Source organism: Gymnogyps californianus, chromosome 10 (assembly GCF_018139145.2).
Source record: "Gymnogyps californianus isolate 813 chromosome 10, ASM1813914v2, whole genome shotgun sequence".
NCBI lineage: Eukaryota > Metazoa > Chordata > Aves > Accipitriformes > Cathartidae > Gymnogyps > Gymnogyps californianus.
Genome location: NC_059480.1, coordinates 23,275,451 through 23,296,054, shown reverse-complemented (window position 1 = coordinate 23,296,054; position 20,604 = coordinate 23,275,451). Strand labels below are relative to the sequence as shown.

Here is a 20,604-nt window from a genome sequence, read left to right as displayed (position 1 = left end):
CTTTAACAGCTCTGCAAAGCACGTTGTGCCGGTTTTCACAATATGGATACCTTGCGCTGATACCTGTAATAGCCAGAAATGTCAGTGCCACTCCAGTGTAACCACATGTTCTCATTTTTATTGTTTCCAGGTTTATTCCGATTTATAGGGGACCAAGTCATACGTACAAGATACAAAGGCTGACAGAATCCACTTGTTACTCGTTCAGAATACAGGCGGTCAATGATGCTGGGGAGGGACCTTTCTCAGAAATATGTACCTTCTGCACAACTAAGTCAGTCCCACCTGCAATCAAAGGTATGTAGTAGATTTTTTTACATATATATAAGTAACGTGTGATTATTGAAGTAGTTGGTAAGTATGCAGTGAGTTTGTAAGGGTTAACCTAAGTATGCAATAACACATGTGAAATATCAGTTTGTGCTGCTTGTATATTTCTGTGAATTGTGAAGTTACATTATGGTGGGAAGCTAAATTACCACCAAAAAAATTCATATAAACAATATAAATGTTATACCAACCCCTGTTGTTATACATAAACTGTTAAAATGCTGCTGCTAACAGTAATGTTTACCAGGGGATTGCTCTGGATTATCGCAGCACTTCTATAAGGGGTGTAACAGCTGTAGTATAATATGTGTACATACCAACTTAAGCATTAGTGAAGTTTAATGTTGTTTTTAGTTGTGTAGGTGAAGTTCAGCGTAGATCTTCAGAGTTTATTTTTCCTTTAACGTATAAGATTAATTACGATATTTCACATATATAAAGCATTAGATTTAGAACTCAGCATGTGTTCCACTAGAAGAACAAAAGGCCTAATTAAATGAAGTTTTATAATGAAACGTCTTTTATTGTGTGTAAATTTTGGCCTAAGTAATTTTGCTCCTTCCTTCCAAGGAGAACTATTACAAAGGCAGCAGATTTGCTGTATCAACTGTCAGATAAACTGAGCTGAAATCAGATGCCCCTTTTTTTCCGATGTGCTTAAAACTCCTTTGTCAAGCAGCGCCATTTACTGTGAGAAACAGCAACTGTTAGTTTGTCAGAGAGGTTTCATTTGCTCCGCTGTATTTAAAATCTGGCTTTGGTGATTTTGACACCATTCGTAATCAAAGATCTAGAGAGGGGAGAACACTGCTGGGGTGTAATTTCTCTGGTCCCTAGGTTAGCTGCTCTGAATCACCCCCAGGGAGAACAACATTCTCGAACACAGAGAGAACATAAGGAGACTGGCTTCACTATGCTAAAATCAGCGTATGCGAGAATCCCACCTTCGTTTCTACCTGGATATCCCCTGGGTTTTGGCATTAGCTTCAGTGCTGTTTCTGGAAGAAGAAATCTGTGTTTGGTGTAAAGTTCGAGGGTTAATATACTTACCCAACGGTGAATTATCCTGATTCGCTCTGTTACGCAGTTGTAAGATATGCTACCGAGGAAAGCGAAGGGAGCTCGTGCTAGACGAACCAGGCTGGCATAGGAGATGGTAGCAGGGAGGGTGTGCTTCACAGCTTTAGCATCTGCAAGTTGTCGGAGCACCTGGGCACAGGCACATGTTGTTCGTGGATGCTGAGTCCCTGTTGCCGTTGCTTCTCTTAGCTGCACTAAGTGGATAAAACTAGCACAGGGATGCCAGCATGCCCTGTATTCACATTTTCATTTTGTTGGATAGAAATCCATTTTATTAAGTTCAGATCTCACCTAGGTTTTTGTTTTGAACTCCCTGCCTGCCTATTTAGTTCCTGTTAAATATGACTCATACCCTCGCCTGAATATCGAGCAGTTAAGATATGGTGCAAATACCGGTCGTGTGTGGGCTGGGACCACAGCTACATGACAAAACACGGGCTGTAACTGAGAAAAGGGCACAACAAAAACTGCGTTAGTGAACACAGCCGTGGGGAGGTAATGCTATAGGGAAAAGAGATCTCTTGAGGCAAAACGATGGTGTTGATTCCCTTCCGTGTTCGGAGCAATACAAAGGAATGTATGTGATACATGATAAACTGTACTAAGTTTATCAGAAGCACATGTTTATTCTCCTGTAAAGTATCCTAATTACTCACTTAGTGGTGCCAACCCTAAAATAGCACTATTGTTAATGGCAGTGTTTTGTAAGTGTCAGACGAAAATCTGCGTGTATTGGGGTGAGGGATGGAAGGAGGAGAGAAAATAATTGAGAATGTTGTTGTCAGCTGAGATGAAGGCATCTGTTATCAGTCTCTCAACACTGGCAGATGTGCAGAGAGAAGCAAATGGATATTGATTACATTTGGGTCTGCGTATGATTCATGTGTTCCTCTTGGGTGGTAACGAATTAGTCTAAAATTCATGTAATGTATGCAAGCAGCAGCAGCATTTGTTTCTTTGATAGACTCTCCTGTTGTCTGTTTTCGTAGGGTTAGGAATCTAGATTGCCTTTAACAAGCTCATGTCCTTGCACGTGCACATGTTAACCACTTGGTAAAGCGTTCAGTGCCGTTGTTTCTCCCAGTTTCATTTTTTGGGTCATGTGCTTGCTTGCTCTACCTGATCAAGAGGTTGGTGGACCCTGGATGCTGTCGCGGTTGTTTTGATGCCTTCCAGTGCCAGATGCTTAGTTGTACATATAAACATGCTGCCGCTGTTAGTACTCTGCTCGGCTCACCTGCAAGCTTGTCGTCGGGCATAGTACAGCATCTTTTGGCTTTCAGCTGGTGAGGGATCCTCTCCCAAGGACAGCAGCATTGTAACAGCTGACAAATCGAATTTCTCTAGAGTTCTAGTGAAAGCACTAGTCTAAGCCTGACTAGAAATAGCAGGTCTGATCATCTGAACGTCAGGCTCAGAATTAGATACAAGTTCAAGTCTTTAAAATTATGCTTGTACGTTTGCTTCCCAGGCTGGTCTTAATCTCTAATACAGATGATTATTTAGCTTCCCTTCTCACATTCCTTCTCCTATTTTTTCTGAATTAAATGTTTGATATCACTCCTCTCTTTCAATGACGTGTAGCATGGGAGGAATATGCAGGTGTCTCCACTGGCGCAGGTGTTTGCTCAGAGCTTCACGAAATTGCTGCTTTTATTAATGCTGGTGTAATTCGTGTGTTGGCTTCTGCTTTGAAAAGATCAGTGCATAGCATTGCAATTGAAGTTTAAAAGTTCAAAGTTTTCTATCACGTTCACTCCCCCTTTCTAGCAGCTCACACAGCTGACAGAGGAGAGATGCTCTAACAGCTTACTGTTCTCTGCAGAAGTGATCTGGGTCCTACAAGAAACTTCATAGAAGCTTGGTAATCGGCTCTAGATTTCACCCAATTTTCTGTGGATAGTGTGTGTTATTTTTTAATACCACAAGAATCCTGAACTGCTTAATCAGGCAAGGCTGTCCTGAAATAAATGAAACTTTTGAGTGACTTAAAAGTTTTACTTCTTTCATCCAGTGGTGATGGCAATTTGATTTTTTTGACCACATAAATACAGTACAGATTATGCGCTACTAACCCCTGTGATGTCCCGAAGTTCTCTTTTTAAAATGTTCTCGTATATATTACAGCGCACGTAAAATGAATAAGATTTCAATGCAGTCTTTATATTAAATTTCAACGCATTTCATTTTATTGTAGCCCCTCGAGTGACGCAGTTGGGAGGAAACGCCTGTGAAATTACCTGGGAAACGGTCCCACCCATGAAGGGAGATCCGGTTGGTTATGTTCTGCAGGTACTGGTTGGAAGAGAATCTGAATACAAGCAGGTAGGAAAATGGTCTCGTTTTAATATTGCTAAATTGATGACATAATGGAAATGGTTTTGAACATTTAGCTGTGCTGCTTCTTTCTACTGTATTGAATTACACCCTGTGGTGATCTGTCAGGTGAACTTTGGTAAAGGCTGAGTCAAAATTAAGGGCTGTAATAGGTTGTTTTCTCCCCCGAGGAAGTATATAGAACATCGTTACCTTATTGGAGTGATTTGCACTCTGTCCATAGTTAATCACTATTTCTAACTGAACTAACCTTTGGAAAGTTGTAATTCTGTCCACCCATGCTTTCTTCTGAACTGGCTGGTGCTAACCGTTGTCTGAAGATGAGAAGATGAAGTAGGTAGATTATCTTCCTCGTTCACTAAGCCAATTCCAAGATCCTCCATCAAGGATTTCAGTCAAGTACACAACTTTTAATTGGTTTGTTCAGCCATCCCATTCCTGTCTAAGGTTTCCATGCATGGATATATAACTGCTGTATATCAGCTACCCCACAGAAAACTGTGTCCTTTCTTGCACTGTGGAAACAAAGTGAATGAAGTACGGCTGATCCTTCTTTCCTTGTCTATCTTGATTAGAGGTCACAAGTGGACATTCCCCCAGAGCACCTGAAACGGAACAACTCATTCACAGCTAGATCTTTTATTTCATCTATCACACCTCTGACTGTGTGATTTACGGTGCACTTCATCTGTGCCCTGCCTTCTCCCTGTCCTTTCTTTCATTGTTATATGGATTCCAAATAAGTGCAAATTGGGGAATGAGATATGTTAAACCTTAAATTAAGCTCTTACAAGTATGAATAAGGTAGGACTTTCTTTGCAACCGTGTCTTTGCTCCTCTTCAGTCTGTTTTTGAGTGTTACTGTGAATTAATGAATTATCAAAAAAAACATACATAAATGCAAGACAATTCATGTGAGTGGTAAAGATTCAGAAACCTAACTATTGTTTTTGTCGGGAAACATTTTTGGTGCTGGTATAGGTAATAAAACCTCTGTGTACTGTGTTGGTCTCATAATGTCAGTGGTAAGTGGATAAGTGGACCCATTTTGCTGTTGCCTGATTTACAAAGAAGCCTTGATATATAACCTCCATGTACAGCTTTAGTAAGCATAGCTTCAGTGCTTAAAATGTTCTGGATGTCCTTGGGGAGAATTGGGCATGGCTTCGTGTTCCTTTAAGGTAGGTGACGGCTTAATCTTTGCAGTCAAGAAATTGTGGTATGAAAAACCCAGCAATAAAGGAAATAAGAAGTACCTTCAGGGTCTTATGTTGAAGGTCTTCATTTCTCGTGAAGCATGACCCTGATGAGGGGTGTTTTGCTTGAGTTTTCACAAGCACCTCACTAGAAGCAGCTCCCAGCTGGGATGCTCAAAGCTGACACTGTGACCTCTGTAGTTGGGCTGGCTGATAACCAGCCATGGAAAAGAGGGAGAGTTCCACTGTTTCACTTCCTCAGAAATCAGTTTCGCCTCAAAATGATTTATCTTGATCATGAACGTGGGTGTCGTCTCAGCACTGGGGCACATCACTGACCTACTGTCCATTGGCTGAGCTGCGGTAGCTATGTGCGTGCTCTTAGCTCCTCTTATGTGAATAGGAGATAAAATACATAAACATTTTTCAGTGATTTTTCTGGCTAATGCATTTTGCTTTACCTTTGCTGTGGCATGCGTGTGATCACTTGCTACTATTTAGCTGAAAAGTAATGTTAGTGATATGTTAATTACGTTTGAAGTGCAAGTCCTAAATTTACTTTTAAATCTGATTTGTTCCCTGCAAGTGACATAAATATTTTGCATATGTATCTCAAGGGGCATATTATATTAGAAAAGTTTTGCAAATTGTTTTGAAGGGTTGCACAAATGAAAAATATTGTAGATTTTCAGGCTGTTAAATACACCCATGAGAAAGAACAGCGTCTTAAGTGACTGGAGTTTCTATAGCAGTTGCCAGTGCATTTTGCAAGATCCAGGGGTAGTATAGCTGGATAAGAAGGAGATAAATAGCTGCATGAAGTAATTTTTTTTTTTAATGTCCCACTGGCATGGAAATAAATGCAATAAATAGCTATTTCAAGCTATTTATGGGCTGTGCAGGACTTCATATCACATGTAGGGTTGCTCTTCCCCGGACACTTACCCCTTCACTCACCCTGCAGGACACAATTGTCTCTGTTCTGCGACATAGAATCATAGAATATCTCAAGTTCGAAGGGATCCATACGGATGACATGTTTTACACCAGTCCAAAAGCAGATGAGTTTCATATAATAAAAATCCACTTTTAAAATCACCTTAAAATTGAAACTTTTCAACTAATGAACATATGAAACTGTTTCTCTGTTACAAAGCTGTAATCCTGTCAATAGTCAGATCACTTTATTTGCAGCAATATAAAGGCAACTATTTAAGGCAAGACATTAAACAGCTTTAACTAGGAAGATATGTTACAAACCTATGGAGCCGTGTCTCTGTGTCTACTCCCAGTTGATTTACTTCAGATGAATACAGCTGATAGGTGACCAAAACCAGTTTCCTCATTTTATCTTAAAGCCCTAATTCTTGCTTTCAGTGTTTAAATGAGTAAAAACTTAGGAGTGTAAGTTCATGTGCAGGTATATCCTGGAGCAGATCAAACCAATTAAAGGGTAAAGCATTTACTAAGCGTTACCATCTGTAGAAGTGACTATGCACGGCAGAAATCAAGATGATGATGCATGTCAATCTATTTTTTGGTGTAGGGAATGGGATAATGTTTGATATATGTCTATGTTTCTCCCCAGGAAATTTTACAAAGATACTGTTATTCTGACAAACTTATTAGGAAGATGACAATATGACTTTTGTGATACTGGCTTAGCATTCATACTCTGTTACGTTTTTTAAACAGGTGTGATGGTGTTTTATTGACAAGAATGTTATATGCTTTACATAGTAGATTTTAGTCTTTTCATCCAAATAAAAGCTTGGAAAAGGAAGATCCTGTCATCATGAAAACTGCGTTAGAACTTTTTAATGATGATTGTGTTTCAGTTTTCAAAACGCGGCTATATCCTGTGGCTATTTGGGGAACGGTTGTGCACACAGAGTGGCACGGTGTCGAGCACAGAGTCTCCCTGGACTCGATAAGAAAGCTCACAGAAATCCTTACTGAGGCGGCACAAATGTGACACTCGATTCCTATTTCTGGGAAAATTTTCCATTACAGATCTTGATCCAGCCCTTTGCTAGGAAGCCCTTCGGAAGGTGCAGAATGTGATGTTCTCCCATCTTAATTTCACTAATAGAAGGAAAAAATCCACCTGGGCATTTTGTGCTGACTAAGCACAAAGTAGTCTGCCTCAGTTTATTCTGGCGCAGAGTCGGGTGCACACTGAAATAAGTGGCCATGTTTCACTTCCCTTATTCACACAGCGTAGCTCTTTAGTACACGGCACTGATTTTTCTGGAACTGCCTGTGGACCTGTATAAAGTAGGGCATCATAACACCCGTCTAGTGTGTTTTGTATCTGAAGTCAATAAATATAGAAAACTCATGAAACAAAACATTAATAGGAGAAAACAAAGTCTTATTGCCATGTGTTAACTCTCAAAGTTTGAGCTACTTACTGATCTATTGCTGTGTATGCCATCCTACAGATGAAGCTCTTGAGAGACGGAGGAACACCTAGGAGCAGACCACTAGTCTGTACTTGCACCTCGCTTATGTTATGGAAACAAATTCAAGTTACAGCAAATAATGATCTTCATTAATTTATAAAATAAGCTAAACCACTTTAGCATTTCCTTCCCCTGCTGCAACATTAGCCACTGACATGCTTTTGGGTAAAGCTGTAGTTTCTCTCCAGATCATCGCACCTCAACTGTCTCCTTCCCCCTGTAGCCCGATGTATGCAGCCCTCCACATCCCAAAACCACTGCTTTTCCACCATTAGACCTAGCAGAGGTGGTATCAAAGTATTGAAAAGCCCTTTTTTTTCAGACTTGGGCTATAGCCATCCCTGCCCTCCTCTGGGAGAACACGTAGTAAATATTTCTCTGCTGAGAATTTTCTCTAGAACTGGATTTGCAGGAGCTAAAGAGATAACAATTCAGCTCCCTAAAAAGTGTGTTTAAAAAAATATGAAATACTCCTTTTCCTGTTTCTCAAGCGATGTGTTCCTTTTTGTGTATTTGTATGCTTTATCTGTTTGGATACTTCAAACAAGCAATGGCATATGACAGTTCTTCTTAGGAAATCAAATTTTCCTTGTTTATGAATCAGGGTGTAAATCACAGCAGATTCCAGGAGTCAGTGGCCCAGATTTGTTTTTCTGTTTCTTGCACTTTCATCTAGCAAAGCTTACTCAGTCAGAACTTAGCTTAAATTGTGTTAAAATCATCTCCAGCTTTGCATAGTTTTAATCTGGAGTTAGGGGAGCAGGCTGGGTTGTGCAGCGCTAGCAGGAGCTGAAGCTTGGGATAACGGTCGTAACACTTGGCAGCCTAAGTTTTAGTTTCCCAGTTGAACAGCTCTGGGGATTGAATCACTGAGGAGCCAGCTCTTCATGAGAGCTGACCGCAGGAAATGAGAGCTGAACTTTAAAGCTTCTTTATCCTTAAATTGTTTGCCAGTGAGGCAAAACGTTCTGCCTTTGAAATTTCCGAGAATTTGGAGGCAATGGTGTTTCATCAGCTTCTGCCACATCTCTTCCAGGAGAAAACTTCCCCAAACGCTTTCCAAAAGCTGAGAAGATATGGGTAGGATACACTGGGGTTGTAAAAATCCCCCAGCAATGCAGTGGGAAGCCTGCTGGGGTCTGCACCGAGAGGTGGACGCCTGGGAGAACCCAGTCGGTCTTACCAAGCTCTAGTTTTTATTATTGTTTTTTCTTCGGTTCAGAATCTGTAGACACACAATCTCTGAAATGCATTCATTGCACTGTTAATTTCTGTAAAGCTCTAATCAGCAAAAAATTGGTTTTCCTTCTCTATTTTAAATAGCAAGTCAAAGGCACTTGTACTGGTTGCATGCCAAAATTCAACATAATTGTACAGTACGCATTGGCATTTATTATTAGCGCTACTTGCGTTGAGTATTTTCTCTGCCTCCTGATGCCAATTGTGTCATGAGACAGAGCCAATAATTTCCTTTCATTAGAGTTTTTCAGTGCAGCCCACCTCGCAGAAGGTGATCTGAGGGACTCTTGTTTGCTTTGTTTGGGAGACAACTCTGTCCACACAACTCTTAAGGGTTTATAAGCATCTCAACAGTGGAGTGAGTGAAGCTGATTTCGAGTTTGGATAAAATAATAAGCCAGTTTCTTAAAGAGAAATCTGTCAGATGACTTAGAAGAAATGAAACCTTTCAAGTGGGCCTGCTTTCTGAACAGATTGAAACCTGCCTCTGATTCTTGATCTTATCACCATACAAAACAGGCTTTTAATTATTAAATACACTGGTCATTGCAATGGAGTGTAACAACCAGCTAAGGTTATCTGACACTTTCCAGTGTGTTGCTTATAGGGCAATTGTGGCTGTCGTTTTTGTCATTTGGAAAAGATGGAGGGGGGTTGGAATTATTGAATGACATCAGTGGAATTGAGAAATACTTGCCTACAGGAATTCTCTCAGCTGTCTAGCTTGATCAGTAGGATCAAATGCCATAAGAGGCTTCAGCAGCGTTTTATTACTTGTGATGATATTTTCATTGAGGGAGCCAGGCAAAAAGCTTATCATGTTTTTATTATATTCTCGGGTGCCTAAACAGAAAAGCTGTTTTTAGGAACTGAAAGTGATGAATTGGATAGCCACTTTACTTTGACTTGTTTGCCACCAAAGCATAATGTGCTACATATAAAAAAATATGCTGCTTTATACAGTTATATTTGATTTCATATTTGTTTAGCAAATTTAAAGACCTTATACATAATTGTCAATTTTTTTTTTTTCCTCTGTGGTGTATGTGAAGTCCATTCACAGAGTGTAACTGTGTTCGCAACCAAGCGTGTATCTTTGTGCTGAGGGCATCCTGCGTTGGCTTAGCCTGGTCCTACAGACACTGCTGCAGGCAGAATTGAGCTGGAGCCAGCAGTGTCTGCAAGGCAGTTGCAGAGGATACAGAGGCTGCTGTCAGAAGTGAATGACAATTAAGCACAATAACGTTTTTACCTGTTACTGAGAAAGGACGTAGGTCCGCTGGTGCTAAATACTCATCAAACCACTGAAAGCAGGACAATTTCCACCACCTTCCTAGCTGTAATGCGGGAAATGTTTTGTCTTTATCATTAGTGAATATTAATTCATGTATTCGGTGTACTTTTGACTATTTTTCAAACTTTCTTTAAAGATGCACTCTTCTCTCACTTGACTGTCTGACCTTTTTCTGAGAAGTGCTGTTGAGTAGCTGGCTTGAGTGAACTTGGTCATCTATATTTATTAGACTGTAATGAAGATACAGGTCTTTGATTTAGCCAAACTTAGCCTCCAGTAACACTGGTATTTACCACCCTGACAGAACAAAACAAGTAAAAAAAACAATTAACTGGACAGGTTTTTTGAATGCAAAGACAGGTTGTATATATCCCATCCCTAGTGTCTGTTAAATGTAATTTATGAAGCTTAGATTGTAAAATTTTTATTAAATGTCATTATTTGGATTTTACTGGATTTTTATTTTGTTTTAGAAGTGGTCATATTGGTTGCAAAGGTTCATTTATGGCAAAGGCATGTAGAGCTCCTCTGATTATACATTTTGAAATGAACTTAATAATTAGAACAGCACCAGAACACATACCTTGCTTGCGGTTGTTTTGTAAGGATAGACGCTTTGAGTTACTCTGTCTCAGAGTCTAAAGAAATGAGAGTTAGGTAAGTCCTTCAAGCAGAAGGATCCTGACTCTGGTCCTGTGGAAGAACACATCCCTTTTTTAATTACTCGCTGAACCTACATTTATGTGCCAAATGCATGCAACTTTTCTTTGCACGATCATTTCTATTTGGGAGTAAACTGAAGTATTAACCACCTACAGGATGTGGCGTTGATGATGGAGTAGGTGGAGGACAGTTGCCCACAACAGGTGGGTATTAGAAATGGAATTGCTATTGAAAAATAGAGTGGCAGAGATGTTCTTGGGATGAGGTATGCTTTGCAAACAGATGTTTCAACCTTCACATTATTTCTATGGACCGCTACAGCACTTGCAGTTTTGTTTTCCCTGCGATTACTGTATTACTGTAACTTAATGACTCATTTCTCGTTGGCGTTGGGAAGACAAGCAAAGACGACAAAACAACAGTGCATAGCTGTGGTTAATCGCAGAGATTTACAGTATGAATTTGTTGTATTCCTGTCACTTGAGCTAGAGTGGACTTCCTGTGAATGCTGAGCATACTTGAGGAAGGTAACACAATTTTGTTTAAACATTGCTTTTTGATTTATGCCTTGGGGCCAAGAAACATGAGCCGGTTAGAGGACTTCTACTTAGTCTGGAAACTCAGTCACCATCATTCGAAGTATATTTAGAAAAACTGAAAGTTCAAAAGGAGGGGAAAGAATGAAAGAAAAACCTTAATCTTTTCTCCCAGACCTTCTCAAGAAATCAGCAACTGGCTTTTTAACAGCAGGACAAGTCTCAGGGGCAAGCGTGGGCAGGAAAGCTGGACTCTTTTAGAGGTGTTTAGCTGAGCACGTCTCTTCTTTTTCCTTTTGTATTTCTTACTCCAGAGTAACGCACAGGAAGTCCTCTGTCGGCTCAGGTTTAATTTCCCTCTTGTCACCCTTTGCTAAGTGGAGTTCTTACCTCCGGGAGGGCAGAGATGCTCTCAGCCTTCTCCTGCCACAGCGAGGAGAAGGAAACGGGCTAAATGAGCAGAGAAGGAAGTATCTGAAGTTCAGGATGTTTTTTTTCCAGCAGGCACAGGCGCTTTGTGACACGTTTTTCATTTCATAAAATACCAGTTTCAACAACCCTCTGTTACATAAATTGTTGCCTGGTTGTTTGTTTTCAGAGTTCGTAAATGTTTCCAGTGGTCTTTTTCAATTTAAGTCACAAAATTGTCTCTTAGATATTCAGTTATCTGTCTTCTTTCTCATATTGTGACTCATGCTCTCCGAGTCATGCGGTACCTACATTTGATTAACATAAATACGTGATGGGTTTGGATTGCTAAAGAACCAAATACAATGCAACCAAGCGGAGCTTTTTTTATACCTTAATAACATTTTATTGTTTCCCCACTTCTGAAAGTGTAATTTCTGGCAAGATTGCTGACTCTTGAGAGAAATGTGAGGGAAAGTACAGTATGATAATATTTGTAACCAATTTTACGATTATACAGTGAATGTCTTCCAATAACCTTAGTTTGCAGGTTTTCTTCCTTTTGGGGCCAAACACGGTGCTTATGTCTTAGACATGTTTTAGGCATATAGTCACATTTTAAGAGGACAGAAATATGTTTGTAGTATCACACCCACAAAAGAAGAGTACGTCTTACGGTTGATATATTGTCTGAAGTCTTGTCTGTCCTTGTGTGCACTGACTCTGTTGAACACTCTGTATTGAGGCCTCTCCTGGTTGGACATCTCTTAGATAGTCCTCCACATGCCTCTGTTTTTCCAAAACCTGCATTGACCTCCTGAGTTCCTTCCCTTGAGAGCTGCAGAAGTCTTTCCTTAAGAGACTCAGACTTGACCTGACTTTCTGGCTCAACTCCCTGCAAAATCTAACGTTACTACTTTTTAAAAATTGTTTGATGCTATGAAAGGAGGAGGAGGTTGTCTTGCTCTTTGTATTTGACTGTGCTTGCTGTTTTGTTTTGAAGGTGTACAAGGGAGAAGAGACCACATTCCACATCTCAGGCCTTCAAGTCAACACAGACTATCGGTTTCGTGTCTGTGTCTGCCGCCGATGCTTGGATACCTCACAGGAACTTAGTGGACCTTTCAGCCCATCCGTTGCCTTTATGCTTCAGCGAAATGAGATCATGCTTGCAGGAGAAATGGGAAGCATAGATGATCCTAAGATAAAGAGCATGATTCCTACTGATGAACAGTTTGCAGCCCTCATTGTTCTTGGCTTTGCAAGTTTGTCAATTATATTTGCCTGTATATTACAATACTTCTTTATGAAGTAGAGAATTCAATGGAAGTTTGAGATACAAATTTAACTAATGCTACGCATTATAATCCACACATTTATTCAGATATTCCTTTTTTTGAAATCCTTTTGTTCTACCATACATTTTATATACTTCTCTTGTTTTTACAGTTCTAGCTTGAAGAAAGATAAATCAGTGTTTTGATGCACCTTTTTGAAATTCAAAACTAGGAAGTGGTCAAACTGGAGAAACAAGCAAACCAGATACCAAAAGCAAGATTTTTTTCCTTCACAGTTTCAAAATTGTCACCAATTTGCCTTTTCAACGTTGTTTTGGTTTTTTCACTGAAGTTCGTACAGTCTCTTATTTTATCTTACTATTTAGGAAATTTTAACGATGAGTCACTTTTTTTGTCTCTTCTTTTTCTTCTAAACATTAGTCACAAGTGTGTATAGTGGTAAGATTAGAATACAGTGTTAGTCAACAGTACCAGGTTTTCCTTGAACAGTATTAGCAATGTTGCCTATGAATTATTCACTACATTTGCCCCAGTTTTTTCGAGATAAAACGTAAGTTGTTATTTTAACTGTTTAGTGCATTTAAATCAGAACAATATCCTGCAGTCGAAAAACCTTTCTAATTATCTGTTATTTTTACAGTTACAACACTATAAACTGCCTGTATAAGAAATCAAATAACCAAACTGCATATAAATTATGAAGCATTATAGATTTTCTACCATTTTGATTTCTAGCAGTAATTTTAAGTAAGAGGGCATTGTGCAATAGTTAGTTATTCCCATGTTCAGCTATTTAAAAGCTGCTTTAACTTGTCTGTTTGTCACTGTATGTAACTATTCCTAATCTAATACTAGATATTATTCTATTATGTTCAGCCTGATTTATATGATTAGAGCTGGTGACAGCTTACTGCCTCTACTGAATTAGGTGAGATTTACACTCAATGTAAGCAAACTTTACTGTCAGTTGATTTTTTTTTTTTTTTTTTTTTTTTTTTTGGAGGGGTATCCATTTTATGGAACTTTCTTGGAGGTATCAGAAATTAGATCTGGTTATTTTAAATACCTTAAATGGGTGTCCACGCTATTCGTACCACAAGGCTAATGGAAATAACTTGGTACCTGGCAAAATTCAGACGAGAGTCCTGCAGAGGAATAGTCCCTGCTCTGATGGGAGCGTCCCCCCTCCTGCCTGCCCCTTCCCAGACACACATCTTAATCCATCAAGATACTAGATTTTTAACTCTGGAGTCATTGGGTTATTTATATTAAGTCACCATTGTGCGAGTACCTCAGGGACATAAATGAGCTGGAGGTGCAAATAGATTCCAAAAGGGTGCAACAGACACAGCGTATTTCCCTGCCTCTTGTTTTTGTATATTTTTGCTACTTGGTTTTGCTTTTGTCCTAGCTATTTTGTGCTCTGTCTCCATCGTCTAAGATTCAGTGTCCTGTACTAGCATAATAGTCCCTTAACCAAAGTAATGGGGAAAAAACAACATTATTTTTGTTCTAGGTTTATTTATACTATATACTGCATACAGTACTTTAAATACCAATTACAGTGCAATCTTTTATTTATTGTAAAAAAAAAAATAAAAAGTGTACTTATGTACTAATCCCCCTCCCCGCCCTCCCTGTAGCATGTTATATTTTGTCTGTTTTATACTGTTGTACTTTAGGTCAACTTTTTACCTGGCAGCATTCCTAGTATTATTAATCTTCTTACATTTTCTTGTGTTTTTGAAGATGGGAGCATCTAGTACATTAAATGCCAAAAAAAACATTATCAGTGATTCAAACGTTTACATGTATCCAAAAACATAATCATCTCTGGAAAGAAAGTGCTAAGATCAATGAAATATTCTGTGTGCCTCTCTAGATGTAGCAAATATTAGAAATGTTCTGTATTTTGTTAATGACTATAATTAGTTTAATTTAGCCTTGCAAACTAATGGCATTGAGCTAAATATATATATTTTTTTTGTTTTCGCCAAAGTCATGGCTTGTCAAATTTATTTACATCTTATTTAAATTTATTTGTGATATGAAACTTTGTGACCTTGCATCTGTATTTTGTGAGCAAAGCATATACAGCTGTTTTCAATGGAGGGGAAAAGAGTGTATTTTTTAAAACAATGAAAAGACCGCTAGTTTGGAAACCCAGAAATTTTAATAGATTCCCTTTTTTATTTTTGGAATATTGTTTCAGCAGTGCTGCTATGAAATCCAAGCTTGACACCTTTTTAAAAAAAACTGCTTTAATTAAAAAAAAAAGAAAAAAAAAACCCACCTTGCTTTAGATGATTTGATCAATTTTCAAAGTTTGAAATACAAATGATACTAAAAGCAGCGAGCAGAAGTGTAGAGAAAAGCAATCGGTTACACTTGAAGCATTTCTGTCATTGCTAATTTTTAGTGTCGCTTATAATCACGCTAACGACAACGCCCAGTCCAACCCTGAGCTTATCAGAGAAAGTATTCTGTAGGAGTTGGGACAGGCCGTAAGTAAGTTAATTTGACATTCTTTTAGTTTGTATATTCTGCCATAGTGATTTGATTGTCATTCATATATTAACAAAAAAATAAAGCATCACAGATGTTAAACCGTTCCTGTTCTGATTGCCGTTATCACTGACCCACCGTTTGCTGACGCCTTGTCTTTTCCCATCCATCGTTATGCCCTCTGATCCAGCAATATCAGGCATTGAATCCAGCCCGAGGGCTCTCTGCTCTCAAAGAAATTATGAACAACAATAAAAAAAAAAAGGTAGAATGAAACACTAAATATTTAAAACCCTTAAGGAAGGAGAGAGGTGTTTTTATATTGTTCTGCCTTTTTCTTTATGAACTTGAAATGTTTTCTAATCCTGTTTGTTGGCTACAGTAGCTCAGTATTCAGTGTCATGATTGAAAAGTGCCCTAACTGAATGTGTATGAACCTTATCCTTGCACAGTTCTTTAAATTGAAAAAAATAAAATGTTTTTACCTCACTATGGGAACATACATTCCAAGCTTTTCAACTTTAAAAAAAAAATAATCATAAGTTTTCTTGTATTGTAAATTTTAGACTATTTCATATGCATTGTATTAAAACTGCCATATCAATTTTAATGTATAGATTTTGCAAATACTACACTATGTATGTAAGACTTAACTGTATCTGTAGTGTATATGTAATATATTTATGCCCAATAAATGTTTTAATTCTTTCTGATATTACCAGGAGTTTTCTTAATTGAAAGATACAGTCTTTGTGTGGCCCCTTTCCAGCAGGCCAGTGGTGTTGCTGCAGCCTGAAGCAGGAGCGAGAACCCTGAATTTAACTGAGGATGTTTCTGACTTGTAACTGGAATGATTTTGTGTTGTTCGTGATGCGTTTGCGGGTGCAGTTCAGCAGTTTATGGCATGATCTTTTCTTAGACTGAGCTAAATCCACGGCAGATTGCTAGTCCACCCCCTGGAAAGCTGAAGTTCAGCCAGGCTGTTACCTGTACCGTGCATCTGAAGGCTGCCGATGTTTTGACCTAAGCATCATCCAGGTGAATGCCAAATTCCTTCTCCCGTCTCCTCGTCCGTGGGAAGTCGCGGTCCTCTCCCTGGGGCTGCCCGGCTTCGGACGGCATCGGCTGTGGCAGTGAGCTCTGACTCCTGCCCCGCAGTTTGCTTCCCTTGGCAGGGCTGATGTACAGTAAGCAAAAGTTTATGGAAATAATCTTAAAGTCAACTTTCTCCGGTGTTTTAATCACTTCTTTTAAATAGCTTGCATGAAAATTAAAGGATGGTAAAAAAAAAAAAGCCCTAGATTTGTTATCTGTGATTAAACCTTGAAATATCAGAACTTTTCACTTATTTGTTAATTATGTGCAATAAATTTAATTACTCATAATAAAGAATTAGTCTAGTATATGTACATGTTTCTTGGCAAACACATTAATGTTTGTTTCTTAAACAGCTTTTCTTCTTCAAATCACTGCATAAATACAACATTTTATTTGTTTGCTTTTTTAATTACTGCAATTTACAACATCAGTGCGTTTTTCCTAAGGAAATGCAGTTATTTTTTTCACTTGGTTACTCAGCTTTTTTTTTTTTTATTTAAACAGTGTTTGTCAAAACAATCTCTCTTTAACAAAATCTTTTAAATATGTCTATAGAATAGTAATCACCGCTTTGGTATCTGAAGAGATCTTTTATTTTCAATAGTCCTTGGCTTACAGTATTACCGTGAGTGTCTGCAGAGATGGTGGAGGATGGTTAAAGCCCATGGGAGTGAAGGAGGATTTAGGTATTTGCTGTTTGAGCTCTGAATGTTATCCTGTAATGTTATAACCCCCAGGTTTGGTGCAGAGGTACTGGGTCCCTTTCCCACACCCAAACTAGGCAGAGGTGGGGTAAGTAGCACCAAGTTTCCAATGGATTTTATTTTACAAGGAAATACAGAGCAAGTTGTAACCGGGCTTGGGCAATATTGTATTTACCAGCATCTCTTGCCTGCTCATACCTGTAGGGAGAAAAGGTATCTGCTTTGAAAACTTTGGAAACAGAGCAGAGGCTCGTATTTTTAGGTATTTTTGTGGCCTTACAAACAACCTTTAGGGTGGTACAGCAGTTGGATGTGGACCATGGCACATCTCGCAGTTTGAGCAATCTCCAGGTCTGCCTGCAGCAAAGCGTGGTCACTGGGTTGGTGGCTGCTGTTTCTATGGCAGCAGGGATTCTCTTTCATCTTGGTCATCAAAGAGCCTGTTCAAAACCGAAACGGGTAGAATTTGTTTTGCTTTTGACTTCACTCACTGTTGCAAGTTCAGAGCATGTTTGGTTTGGTGGAGGAGAGTTGAGCCCCTTTTAAAGGGGGGGGTCTCGGTATGAGAAACCAGTGTATCAAAGCAAGGTGCGGCACGATCTGAGCCACCCGCTCCCCGGAACAAGTAAGAAAGCAAACAGGATCTGGAGGTAGCATCAATCCATGTTGTTCACCTCCTGCGGAGCTTTTCCTGCCAGACTCATTCAAGTCCTTGAATTTTAGGAGATGCTCAAATTCAGCCTACTGTAAATAGCACTTGCTTGAAGGGAGGTAGATCTTAACTCTAGCCTTTGTGTTGGGGGACTGAGGCTCTCCTGCGTGTCCCTCCTGTCTTGAAGCATCGCAGAGGTATTTGAAAATACCCCTGAAAATGAAATACTTCGGGAGCTCTAGCTAAGAAACCTCCAGGGCATGCTGTATAAAACAGCATCGCCTGAGCTGCTCCTGCCTTGTGGGCCAGGGCGTCAGCATGGCCTCCGTTCTCAGCCAGATGGGAGCTGGGCTGAGTTATCTGAGGTCTCCTGTCACTTACAGGTTTGCAGCTGGAGAACTGTCCCCTGGGGAACGCTGCTTTTCTTGTCTGGACGGAGGGACGGTGATAGCTTGCGCACAGAGCCTGTAGTGGTGGTGGAAGCTCAGCGTTTCGTCACTGCTGTCAGCTGACGCTGTTGTGATGTGCTTGGCATCCGTGGGGAAAGAGTGGCTCCTCCTCGTGCGTGGGGCAGGGAGCGGGGCAGGAGGGAAGGTCCGTCAGGACCGTGAGTCATGGGTGAATGGGAGGAAGTGGCTCCAGCCCGTGTCCGTCTCCAACGGGTGATTTAAATCACCGCTCTTCAATGGCCCCGATGTGTCTTTGTCCTTTTGCTGAAGTCTAAGGTTGCAGATGACACGTGGGAGTTAATCTTAAACTGGTAGAAAGCGGTGGGATGAGTCCTGATGCTAGCAGCCCACCCAAAGCCCCACCTGAGGGCAACACCGACCGCTGGGAAGGTGATGGAGCTGTGAACTGCTCAGCTCCTGCCAGACCCGGACCAAAACCTCCCTCTGCTTGCACGTGTGCTTGTTCAGGATTAAACAAGTGGTACGAAAGAGACCGATTAATGTTTTTAAAGAAGCCTTCAGCTGCAACCTAACCTTTACCCCTTCATGCCAAGCCTAAATGGATCCTCTGAGATCTCAGCAGAGTTTGAGCAATTTATGGAGCAGGGAGATGGGGTGACTTCCCCCTGGGCATCAATGACACCTACATGAACCGGATGGTTTTGTTAGACCTGTCTGCACCCAAAGGTATTAAAGAAAAGTTACAAAGAAATTCTTGTGGAAATGAGATGTATAAATTATATTTCCTGTGCAAATCTTTTTCTAGAATTGTTGCAGAATTCATGGTGTATTGTGATTTGTTGAAGTGGTGTAGAATTATATTCTCTGTCCTTAATATTCACCTGCCTTGGAGTGAAGATATAAATGTCATCCCTTATTCTTCTCAGAAATGAGAATCACAAGTAAGTAGAGGGGAGGATATGGACATTTTGTTTCAATATTTTTATGGCTGAGCAGAAAAAGCCAGCTGAGATCCCTTGAAAGGGCTATTTCATTGGTATTACATTTAATAAGTTCTAAATGATTGCATCTGTTTCTGCTCTTGAAAATTGCTCTCTCACAATGCGCAGATTCTTGACTGGGCAAAATAAAAAAAATAAGAGGTTTCACAAGATGCTTTCAAACACAGTGGATTAGCCTGCTATCTGCTGTTATTTAGGTGAATGTGCTGTTATTAGTTTGAGTAGTTATATTTATTGTACTAATTGCTGGCATAGATGATATCGCATGCAATCAAAACTATTTTTAGGTCTACTAGCATGGTTAATAAATAACTGCTTGGGTCAATGTGCTCAGTGGATGTCATTTCTTGGTACTTTTATTAGCTCATCTCTCACTTTCTATCATATGAAAGCTATTATTCTCTACAAATAAAATGGAGCAAACAGTAGGGATGCAGAAGTCTTGTGAGGATTAACATGTGAATAGAGTTGAGAAATTCACCCTAATCCAGTGCAAATATTGTATTTATTAATTTATAGCTCAAATGCTCGCTCTTTCCACAAAATGCTTGTGAACTGGTCGCAGTGTCCTCAGTTCGGAGGGCTCTGCAGCACTGCACACATTAACGTCCCCGGGCAGGATGTCGCTTGGTGCCTGCCCAGCCGTCACTGCAGCGCATCCAAGTCTGGCACGCTGAGAAAAAGTGGGTCTCTGCACTCAGCGGGGCCAAATATTCCCCGGGATGCTGCTGTATGGACTTCGTACGGTGTTAGGTGTAGCTCTAAAATTGTGATTGCTCTGGATCGCGGTGCTTAAGCTGCTGCTGCTCCTGTCTTTGCCTTCTCTCCAGTATGAGGGTTAGGCGTTTCTTCTGCACATTACAGCCCTGTCTTGTGTCCTTCTTGTTTGAAGTGTGATGTGATTGACTTCAGTGTTTTGAAATCAAAAGCATAGCTGTACAAACCTCTGGTTATCCTCTGAATAAGCCCTACCTGGGCAGCGATGGTACAAGCCCCTTCCTCCGGCTCGCGTCAGCCCACCTTGCAGGAGGGGACATTTCATTCAAGTCTCACCACAGCCTACGGCAATGGCACTCCTCCGGCTACATGGCAGCCTCCAAATTACACTGTGACGTGGGCAATCAGGTACAAGGCACAGCACAGACTGAAGAGAGAGCAGGTAAGTACAATCCTCTCGTGGTTTTTGACGCTGCAGCAAGAGTAGCTGGTCCGAGGTGACGTTGTCCGAGGCTGGGGCAGCCGGCTGCAGCAGCTCTGCGAGTGGCATCGGCTAGCCTTGCAGGTTAGCTTTTTGTGAGAAAGAAACCTCTGTTGTGATCTGAGTATATCTGAAACGGTTTTGTTTCTTTATACATCGGCATTAGACCAGAGATGTTCAGGCAGCGCCC

At 40.2% G+C, this 20,604-nt stretch overlaps 1 protein-coding gene across 1 annotated transcript in view; it reads left to right on the top strand.

Moving 5' to 3' along the window:
* The window catches only part of FNDC3B (fibronectin type III domain containing 3B), a 209,646-nt gene extending 195,817 nt beyond the window's left edge, over positions 1 to 13,829 (top strand). The window contains exons 24-26 of the mRNA XM_050902344.1: positions 131 to 297; positions 3,608 to 3,735; positions 12,552 to 13,829. Coding sequence (XP_050758301.1) covers positions 131 to 297; positions 3,608 to 3,735; positions 12,552 to 12,863 — 607 coding nt within the window. The 3' untranslated portion in view covers positions 12,864 to 13,829. The remainder of the gene's footprint in view (positions 1 to 130; positions 298 to 3,607; positions 3,736 to 12,551) is intronic.
* Positions 13,830 to 20,604: the final 6,775 nt, after the last annotated feature.